At 36.3% G+C, this 11,612-nt stretch overlaps 1 protein-coding gene across 6 annotated transcripts in view; it reads left to right on the plus strand.

Annotated features, from left to right (window-relative positions):
- LOC135206706 (protein CDV3 homolog) overlaps window positions 1-5,439 on the plus strand; it is a 46,474-nt gene extending 41,035 nt beyond the window's left edge. For all 6 annotated transcript variants that reach the window (XM_064238129.1, XM_064238133.1, XM_064238128.1 and 3 more), the window contains one exon: window positions 2,096-5,439. In XM_064238129.1, the coding sequence (XP_064094199.1) occupies window positions 2,096-2,210 (115 nt within the window). In that variant the 3' untranslated portion in view covers window positions 2,211-5,439. The remainder of the gene's footprint in view (window positions 1-2,095) is intronic.
- The last annotated feature ends 6,173 nt before the right edge of the window (window positions 5,440-11,612 follow it).

Here is an 11,612-nt window from a genome sequence, read left to right on the forward strand (position 1 = left end):
TCACGTAAAGCCGTTGGTGCCGTTGCTGAATAACCCCAGGTTCCATGCAACGTAAAAACACCATACAAACAAACAATAGTGTTGGCATACCAGGCTAACATTCTGGCTGGCAGTACAACGTTCTTTAGCAAGAAGAGGAGAGACTTTTTAAATCATCTGCTGCCTCACTACCCGGACATTTATAAGAGGATCTGTTGAGGGTGCCTTTTGCACTCTGCAACAGTCTTTTTAGAGGAAACAATGTCTCCTCGATGGTTAATTTAGTTTTCAGTAATAGAGTTGCAGCAGGCTATGATTCGTGTTGCGGCTCAGGGTTAAAGATCACCTAAGGTTCCAGGATGCCATCTCCAGCTAAGCGATCGAGTTTTAAGTCCCCTGTAAGATCGCCGGAGAAGTTCCGTTTTGCTGCTAAGGGTTCGGCTTCTGCCCCTAGTTTGAAACCATTTTCCAAGAAGGGTTTTCAGAAATAGTGGATATTCCCCTCGCCTGTACCAGTAGGAAGTTGCCTTGCTCCTTTTTTGGAGCATCTGGAAGGAGTGGGGCACAGAGAGTTGGGTGGTGGAAGTCTTAAGGAAGGGGTACAGAGTTCCGATTCATTCTCGTCCTCCTCTGTTCAGCTTTCAGGTTTGCCTTCCCAGTTATTCCCCATCCTCCATCTCGGGATAGCATTAGCTGCGGAGATCCAAGCCCTTTTGGAGAAGGGAGCAATAGAGCCACTCTTCCGTCTCCGGGGTTTTACTTCCAGATCTTCGTGGCTGCAAGGGGGGAGCCTTGGAGACCCATTATAGATCTTTTGGGTCTCACTGGCTTGTAGTTTCAATAAAGTTGCACACGGAAACTTCCCAGTTGATGCTGTTGTTAATTGGGAGAGACGATTGGATGGTTTCAGGTGACCTCAAGGATGCATATCTCCAGGTTCCGATTCATCAGGAATCTCGGAGGGTCCTTCGTTTTTTGGGTCCAACTGGAATGTTGCAGTCCAAGGCCCTCTGCTTTGGTCTGACCACAGCACCTCAGTTATTCACAAGGGTAATATCCCCTATTTTGGATGTAATGCATTGTCGGGGATTTCAAATGAGGAGATACCTCGACAATTGGTTGGTGCAGGCTACGTCTGTGGGCGGGGTGTTTCAGGCAAGGGTTCTCTTATTGAACCTATGTCAGACCTTAGGAATTCGAAGTAATTCGGACAAATGCTATCTAATACCAGCGCAAGTAAAGACCTATTTGGGAATGGAGATTCAAACGTGTCTTTGATGTTTTCCTGACAGAGGAACTGATTCTTTTGGTTCTAAGTCATCTAGAAGTATTCCTGTTGGACAGGGCTCAACCAGTGTGTTTGTGGAAGAGCTTGTTGGACCGAATGTCCTACCTCTCGCTACCAGTTCTAGGGTCTCGTCTCTGGATGCATTCTCTGCAGGTGTGTCTCAGGAATCGCTGGGACTTTTAGGAAGAGAACGCAGTTGTGGTCTGGGATGATTCTTGCCTGAAGGATCTTCAGTGGTGGTCAGAAGAATATCATCTGACCATCAGCGTAAGATTGATCTCCCTCTTCCAGATATTCACCTGTACACAAATGCCTCAGATTGGGGTCGGGGTGCAACCCTGGAGGAATCTCTGGAGGAGTCCATAAATTTCTGGGAGTTGAGAGCAATAGAAGAGGTTCTAAGTTGTTTTTCGGAGCAAGTAAGCAACAGGGAAGTAGCTCTCTTATGCGACAACATTACGACTGTGTCATATCTAAAGAAAGAGGGAGGAACAAGATTGCAAGTGTTAAACAACGTAGCACAGAGACTATTGGAGACCTTAAGAAACCATACATACTGATTAACCTACTTGGAGGAATAGATCATTATAGTATTTTTGTGCATGTGATGTGTTGTATGAACCATGAAAAGGCTAAGTAAAAGCAATGAGTTTGTGTTGAAAACATTAATTTCGTCTTTAATAAAAGATTCAGTTTCTGGTCTGCAACAATGTTTTGTAAATACAGTTTTGAGAGTTTCTGATTGTTCATTATTTTAACTTATTTTGGTCAAAAATGTAATTAGATGAATATCCTTATATAATATAAGATATAAATTTTTTCTTTCAGCAATGAAGGCTTTGAAAGTGTAAGACATGGCTCTACGCGAGTTATGGCCGAGGACCATGCACCTCCTAAACTTAGTACTGCTAATCGCTTTGATGCTTTGAGTGACAACAGCTGAGGGGCCTTAACTTAGACTATATCAGTACATAAGTTGGCTTTGAGGCACGTCCCATAGTTTGAAATGGAATTTCTCATATTTACTATATTTTCTAAGGGACAATATGAACTATGAAAAAGGGTGTGGTTAGTGCAATTGGAAAAGTACCAACTTAAAATATGATTTTCTAGATCATAAGGATAGATTGACAACCTTCCACTTGAATATTATGGTATTCCATCAAAGGGAGAACGTCTGTATACTACTAACTTCCCAATAAATTTGATTTGTGCAAATCTGTGGACACATACAATGCTACTACACTTGTCAGTGTTTTTAAAACCAGTGAAAATAAAAAGAAATGCTAAGTCTGTAGGATGAATTTCTATTTACTAAGAACAGTTCTTTTTGTGCAGATTTTCTATTATGCACTTGGCTAACTCACCTGGTACATTTAATTTGATTTGAAAAGTGGAAATCTAAAGGCCATCTATTTATTTCATGTTTGTAGTGTTTACAAAACTGTATTGTATATTGGTCAATTTGTGAGTGTGAAGAGAATATAAACAATTTTATAGGCAGGTTGCTAAAAGCTTGACCATATGATTTCATTTTCCACATGGTCCACTAGCACTAAATAAAAAAAGAACTTGTGCTTTAGATAGATTAATCTGAAGGACAGATTCATTATTTTAATTTTACATGGCATAATCAAAGTTTCACCATAAATCCTAAATTGGAACAGACAGCTAGGTGTGCAATTTTGTCTTTTTAGTGTACTGTAGCAAAAGCGAGAAAGCCTCGTAAAATTTTTACTTACAGTATATTGTAATCCTGCTGGAAATAGTTTGCCTCTGGTAAGGCTTGGTAATTCATTATTGACAAATAATTATTCTTTAGGTTGGAGATGTAAATACTGGTTTGGCAAATTTTCCTTATTACTGTATTAGTGATCTTGTTCCGTACATTACCTTAATTGAGTTGGGTAGATTAGGCATTTAACATCCATACTTACTTTTTCAAAGGAGACCTTTGTAAAGATATTCCCAAAGCAGTTTTATTTTTTTAATATAGTGCCTATTTTCTAGTGAACTGCTTTATGAACACTTAACCTATGCATAAAATGTAATAGAAATACATACATGATACCTTGTATAGAGTTTGCCTTGAAAATCTAAACAACTCACAGGTGTCGTTGTACGGAACTGGATCAAAGTGTACAGCCAGTAATTCAAGAAATCTCTACTGTATGATGAGAATAAACCCAGTGTTCATTTGAAGTTTTCACTTACCCCTGTGAGTAAGGATAGATCTACATAGGATGTTTCTTGTGTGGTACCACTGCTGTTTAATTTTTGTGATAACTAAATTAACCTGAAATAGCTGATGGTTCCTATATTGTAAGTGACAGCTCTGAGAGATAGAGCATGACTCTATTAATTGCTGGGTGTACATTTTAATTTCGTTCTTGTCTAATGTAAGTTTATATGTATAAATGTGTTTCTGACCAGAGAATGGATTTTTGTAAGGTATGAAGCCAATACTAAGTGGCTGTTGTCAGGCTGTGCCACCAAGGTATGTATGCTCAATAATACAGTAGAGATTGGAAGCTTCTTTTTGCACGAAGTACTCCTTTTATACTATGGCTGTACACATTAAAATGAACTTCTGCTCTGTTTATATACACCATTGGTCAAGACAATCTAATCTTTTAGACAGCAAGTGTTCTGTAGTTGTTACTTTGTTTCAACTGAAAGGTATTTTTATGAAGGAAGTCGAAGTCATAAGTAGATTTGAATGCTGTTATAGTATTACGTAAGGGTATAGGTTGGGAAACATTATAAGAGAAGGTGAAGTGTTATGCTAGAGTCATTGATTGTTTAGTAGCTCAGGTAGATAGCATAGTAAAATGAATTGAATGACTGAAGGAATTTGGAGCTTAGAACCAGATGGAACTGTTAGCTCTGTATGAATGTATTTGGATTGTGATATGAGGCCTTTGGAGGATTTAGGTATGTTAAATTGTACAGTGCAGTGATTTCATTTGTTTCAAGGCACTAAGATTTAGAAGACAAGCAAGTGATAAAACTGTTTGCTCGATATTAGTCAGGTTTTATATTTAGTGCTTTGAATTTTAAGCAATTAGGTGTTCTTCAGAAGATCCAATTTTTTAGAAATTAAATTCCTTTTGGATATCAAACAAGATTTTTGCCTGTACATCCTTTATGATCGCAGATTGGGGGTTATAAACTTTGAGAAATGTTACAAATGAATTTAATAGTTTGGCAGTACTCTGTAGTGGTATTATAATCATTTGGTGATTTTAGGGGGTTTACAAAATTATAGGTTTACAGTACTATATTGGACCTCCTCTTAAAGTAACCCTCTGGTCTTCCTTGAGCTGTTTGTGGAGTATGATAGAATTTCCCCTGTGCTTCTCTTCCCAGTGTGACATAAGTTGCCATTTTGAGCTTTGTGGTTAGTCTCAGTAGTATATTTTTAACAAGAGTTTAGGATAAAAAAAATTAACTTTTCTTCAGTGAATGCTGCTTAATTAGCACTGGAGATGCTGGGCCTTTTCAAAGAACCTATTAAACTCATCTTTATAGCAATGGCTTCAGTTGGCTCTCAAACCTTGGCTACCTCTATCTTAGCCTGCTTTTTTCTTCTTAATTTGTATAATGTGGTCTACCTCTTGTTTTTATCATTAAAACTGTATGTAGAAGCTCTTATCTTTTTTAAATACTATTTTTTTCTTGATCTTCATTGGTTTTGGCAGTTTTCTTTTCAGTGGCCTGCCTAATTGTAATGAAGATTACATGTCTTGGTGTGTGACAGAAATTAATTCTAAAATCAAACTAAAGCAAGGAATGTTTTCTTCAGCTGTTGTCTCTTTTTTAAGTCTATGAACAGTTTACTGCACTTCTTGTTTGGTATGCAGTAAAACAGCTTTCCCCCCAAAGAACTTAAAAATAGTGTCAGTGCTGTGATTTTAGAGAGACCATTATTTTTCATTTCACTGGTTCATTCACGGCACTGTGGTGCTGAGTAGGTCCAAACAGATTAGGTGTTCATATAAACTGTTTCAAAGTTCAGGTCCGTTTCTATTTAGAACAGTTAGAATGGGCGACTGGAATTATTGTTAAAGCAATTGCCAAGTATTTTTCTGAACTTCAAAACACTTGGCGTTCAGATTGTAGGCTGTATAATATAAAAATAATGAACATTTATTAAAATTTTGTGGAAAGGGTTCAGTGGTTTTATGTCCTTCTAGGTAAGAGTAACTGCTATTACTACTTGAGATGAATTTTGATAAACCTGATATTTTGCCATATACCAAGAATTTAGATGGTGATTTATGTGAGATGAATTTTGGTAAACCTGATATTTTGCCATATACCAAGAATTTAAGTGGTGATTTATGTGAGATGAATTTTTATAAACCTGATATTTTGCCATATACCAAGAATTTAGATGGTGATTTAAGTAATTTCCTGGTAAATCAATTGCACAAAGGAACTATAGTAATCTGTGCTATATTTCTGGCATGTAATTGTGTTCTAAGCTTGGCAAGCTACTTGAATCAAAGGCTTGTCTCATATTCAAAGAGTTCAGGAATACTCCAAATATGGTTAAGTTTGTTAGAATTTTACTGTTAATTGTACATTTTTAGTTTATGAAATGAATCTCGCCTCTATTGTAATAGCTCCCTTCCCAACACCAAAGGTGCAAACTGCTGGTTTAAATGTCTGTCGTTCCCTAGCTGCAACCCCTTTCATTCCTATTATTGTACCTCCGTTCATGTCTGTCTTCCATCATACTTTCCACCCTCTCCTAACAGTATTGTTTCTTAGTGGAACTGTGAGGTTTCTTCCTGTTACACCTTTCAAACCTCGTTATTTTCAGTTTCAGCGCTGAATGTCTTCATAGGTCCCAGCACTTGGCCTTTGTCCTAAATTCTATATTCTATTCTCTTGTTTTCCATTTAGTTTTGTCTCTTGACAGTCTGCAAGGACAAATGGGAGTGTTGTTGACACGGTTTTTAGCTGATTTGGATAGATTTTTTTTTTGGATTTGATTTTGATAAAAACAAAACCAAGTAGAATGTTTACTCAGGAGCATAATGACAAAACATTGGCTGTGTAAGGTAAGAGAGTGTAACACCTGTCTTTATTTCTTACCCTGACAGTCATGACCTGTGCACGAGATGGAGCGAGGATTGCTCTTTCAGTGACTGTTGCACTCCGGGTGCTAATTGGCCAGATATGAATAATTATTTTAACCCATTAACCAGTATTACTGGACCCAGCATTCAGCTAAGTTTGTTAGCAAAAAGTAAAAATATACAATAAGGCAACTGCTCTAGACGACTTTGACCATTGGAGTGCAGTTTGTGTTACAGCACATATACACAATTCTAATTACTGCTAGTTTCTTTTTCTTTGAATTGAATCATTATACTGTTTACCTTTAATATACATACACATGATAACAAACTGATGTAATTTACTATTGCCGATAATGATATAATTATTTAGTTATTGAATCTACATATCTACTCTTCCACTCATCTATTCCTGAACAGTGATGCATTAGATGATGGGAATTGGGGTGGAAGGGAAAAGGGAGCTGCTTATTAGTCTGGGTATGATCCACAGGCTCACTTGAAGGCTAGATAACCCACTTGAGGTGGATTGACGGAGGAAGGCGAGAAAAAGAAATCAATATTTACGTACTAAACAATACAGGTAAAATGTGTGCCCTTTATATTTACTTATTTATATAAGTACATATGTGTTTATATTTAGTATATTTGTATATATATATATAGTATATATGTATATATGTTTAAAAATCACAGTAGATGCATGTGACTTTATTAAATAAGCGAATAACACAGGAAAATGATAGTCAGAAATCGAAGCACTTTCGTCTTTACTAATGGCATTGTCAAGGAACAAATGAAATACAGTTGGAGAGAAAGTTATCAGGTAAACAAAAAGATCAAGAATACCAGATGGTTAATTGTCAAAAAGGTAAAAATTGAAGAGATAATCCAGGGCTATCGGATATCACATGGTCACAAACCTAAACATAGATTTAACCCTAACAGAAACTACAAAGTAATCTGTATAGTCCAAAACATGTAAAAATTGAATATATTAATTTTTTTTGCTTATATTTATCTACAACTTTTTTCATTATGAAGGCATCAAGTTTAAATAAACTAAGACTTATATTTAGAACATTTCCATTATTTGACTTGATGAAACAAGATTCAATGATATTCCTTTTAACTGTGTCATTACATGGGATTAAGGCTCTTGCTTGACTCCAGTTAATAGGATGATCTAAATCTCTCATATGTGCAAATAATGCATTCGTTATTTGCCCAGTTCTCAGAATATTGGTGTTGTTTGAGACATTGTGAAAGAGATTTCCTGGTTTGTATGTAATAGACTTTTATCACACTTTTTGAAAGGAATTTCATATATGCACCCTGGAAGATCTTCAGAAGAATTTTTTATTACTAAACTCTTGACATTAATATTACTGAAAACATTCATGTTAAAAAGCTTTAAAATTCTAGGAATTTCTAAAAACCTTCCATCATAGGGTAATTTTAGTATGTTATGCTTACTAAATTCAGGTTTGTCAGCTGAATAAAATGTTTTCTAGCTCTTTTCCATGCCACATCTACAAAAGTCCTTGGGTATTTTAAGTTTCAATGCAAGATAATAAATAGTTTTAATCTCAGCGTCAATAAACTACGGGCTACAGACACATAAAGCCCTCAGGAACATCCCAGAAAAAAACAGAGAATTTAACATGTTGATGGTGATTGGAGTAGTAATGAACAAAGAGGCAATGTTAGCTGATTTCCAAAAGACTGAAAAGGTGAAGTTTCTATCATTTCTATGGACAGTTACATCAAGAAAATTAAAATTACAATTTCTTTCTTCCTCTACAGTAAATTTTATAGAAGGGACTAAATTATTGAGATTATTAAGGAATTCCAGGAGATTTTCGTGAACAGGCCAAATACATACAATATCATCCACATACCTAAACCATATAACTTTTTGGGGCAAAATTCTTGGTAAGAGTTTTGTCTAAAAAAATTCCATGTAAATATTGCTAAGGACAGGAGATATGGGATTACCCATAGCCATGCCAAACTTTTGTACAAAAAATTCCCCATTAAAACAAAATTTACTATCTTTGATACATTTCTACAGCTAAGGGAATATAATGACGTTCTAATTCATCCTCTAAAAATTCAAGTAGATCATCTACAGGCACATTTGTAAATAAAGAGACAACATCAAAACTAACCATATTAAAATCAAAATTCAAATTTAAACTTTGTTTATAAAATCAGCATTGCTTTTTACATTTGTGCTAGAAATTTTTCCTACCTAAGGTGTAAGAGTTTTTACAAGCCATTTAGTATACTGAACTAATGACTGGTCTGATAGGGTTATTGATTTTGTGTGTCTTGACTAAACCATACATATAATGAGATCGTCAATCTCTTTATCATTTTGGTAGCGATAGGTCAGAGTGGCAGACAACTGGTAATTGGCAACTCATTCTCTCTCTCTCTCTCTTTCTCTCTCTCTTTCTCTCTCTCAATACTGGTAACAACACTCTCTCTCTCTCTCTCTCTCTCTCTCTCTCGACATACCTCCCCTCCATTATCTAGGTCATCAAATCAGAGTCGTGAATTTTCAAAAATATTTGAAAGCAAAGTATTAACTGAATAACTCAGATTCTTAACAGAATGATTAAATGAAATGTTAACTCAAAGTCCAAATAACTTGGATAACCCTCGGTAATTCAAAGTCACCTCCACATCAAGCTCTCATGGCAACAGGACGAGGCACTGATTTGCTTAAGACAGCACCTCAAAAGGACATGTCAGCATTCCTAAGCTGTCACTCGAACACTCTGTCTCCAGGGAAGTTAAATTGCTGATTCTCTACATTCTAAGAAACGTCATAGCATATCACATCATATATTATTTAAAACATATTATAGCAAATCCCCCTCTTTATGTTACACATATAAGGTAGGGCGGTGCATTGCGGTGTAAACTGTTTGATTAAATGGTCCAAGCCCTTTAGAATGAATTTAATTTGTTTATTAAAATGGGAGTTCACTGTCTGTGTAGGAACAGACCTCAGTTTCGTGTAAGTACCAGTATCATTTAGCAATGCCATTATTTTACTTACATAGTCACTTTTATTCATTATTACCACTGCATTAGACTTATCTGCCTTTGTTACTTGCACTGTTTCGTCTTTTTTAATTTTCTTATAAGCCTGGAGAAATCTTACAGGTACATTAGGGGGAGAAGGCTTGCTCATAGCACCATACACAATACCCTTACAAATATTGATATACTCAGGGCATAGATTACAATTAAATTTTTCCGAAAAAAATAATCTTCCAGTCTGCATATATGAAATTCCTTGCAAAAAGTGTGATAAAGTCTATTACGGACAAACCGGTAAATCTCTTTCACAGCGTCTCAAACAGCACCAATATTCTGTGAGAACTGGGCAAATATCAAGTGCATTATTCGTACATATGAGATTTAGATCATCCTATTAACTGGAGTCAAGCAAGAGCCTTAATCCTATGTAATGACACAGTTAAAAGGAATATCAAGTCAAATAATGGAAATTTTCTAAATTTAAGTTTTGGTTTATTTAAACTTGATGCCTTCATAATGAAAAAAATTGTAGATAAATATAAGCAACAAAATTAATATATTCAGTTTTTACATGTTTTGGACTAATGGATACTTTGGACAGTTTGGCACTTCATGCCGGTCTGCTTCACTATTTAGCGGCTTTTAACCCAATTTCATGAGACTGTGACTCTCATATCATCATGCTTAGTGTACTCCTTAAGACATGACTCTGATCCCCAAAAATAAACAAAACAGAGTGCTCGTAAGCATAAAAGCGATCATCCACGTATGCAACAAATAGTTTGCCAGGCACCCAACCGCATAATCAGGAGCTGAGACACTTATCCTATTGTTCTAGTAGAGTGGTGGAGGGGCTAAGTTGTCATGTAGCCAATTTGTCCTGGGCAATTTATTAACCCATAGAACAACACCTATAAGCAAAACGATCAACTCGATGTTGCACACACATATATATATATATACAGTGGACCCCCATATTCATGTTCTCAAGATTTGCGGACTTGCCTATTGTCAGTTTTTTCTGTGGAACATGTCTAAAAATTATTCACAGGAAGACTCACTCAGTCGTGGGTTTTTCCATGGAATGTATCTAAAAATATTTGTGGGTCCCCACTATTTGTGGATGCAAATTTGTTCTCAAGGTCATCTAATGACAACCCCACATTCTTGCCCAATGAAATGTAATGGAGGCCAAGTTCCCATGACTCTACAGCACTTACTCGTTGAATGCCCAAATTGGAATCAGCATAGGCACGTTTTTTTTTCGAGATAAAACAATGTCAGGAATTATCGCTGAGGGCGTGGATTTCTCACTTAACAAAATTATCATGTTCCTAAGTAAAGTTAGTTTTTTGTCCAGTATTTTTTTTTTAAGTTAATTCCTGGAAACCAGCCTGAGAAGAGCCTTTTTAAGGCTCAGAGGTCTGGTTAAACTAATCTTTTATCCTATCCTATCATGCCGTAAATCAATATTCTGTTACTTTCATATGTACTGTATAATGTGTAACATTAAATATTATAATAATAATATGGGTACTCATTGGTGATGAATGTTGATTATAGATGATGATGATGAATTAGTTGAGCAGTCCGATGAGTAACAATGAAGATATGACTGCACAGCAAAGTAGAGGAGTTACATCTCCTCTGAGGGTGCTTCTTCACCTTCTTCAGGTGGCGCTTTGTCAGGGGTTTCGGGAGGCACCAACTTCTTGAGGTAACTGAACATGTTAACAAAGGTGGTATGGTAGGGCTGCATAAGCTCATTAACTATTGGTAAAATTTTTGGTCCTTTTTTCATTCTTTTCCCATGCATTTATCATTGTCTGTATCTGCCTTACTTTCCTGATCAATTTGCACAGACCATGAAATTGTCCAAAATCCTGGTCCGTTGGTGGGATAGCAAAGAGGGCCGTGAGTTATCCAAGAATGACCTCCCCAAATATTTTAACCTGTTCATACTCGTTTTTTATGTAGGCAACTGCGCTTTTGGTTACAACATAATGGGCTGCTACTTCTCCATGACTTTTGCCCTTTCTTAACATAACTATCATGTCTACTTTCTCCTCATGTGTCCTCAACTGTAAGGTCCTCTGGCACTTAGGCTCTGCAAGAAGCCATAGGAGAATCAGAGTGTTTAGAGGAAATTTTAGTGGATGATTTCAAAGAATATTCTTAGTTCGTAGTATATAATGTGCACTCAA

Source organism: Macrobrachium nipponense, chromosome 31, assembly GCF_015104395.2.
Source record: "Macrobrachium nipponense isolate FS-2020 chromosome 31, ASM1510439v2, whole genome shotgun sequence".
In the NCBI taxonomy this organism is placed as follows: domain Eukaryota; kingdom Metazoa; phylum Arthropoda; class Malacostraca; order Decapoda; family Palaemonidae; genus Macrobrachium; species Macrobrachium nipponense.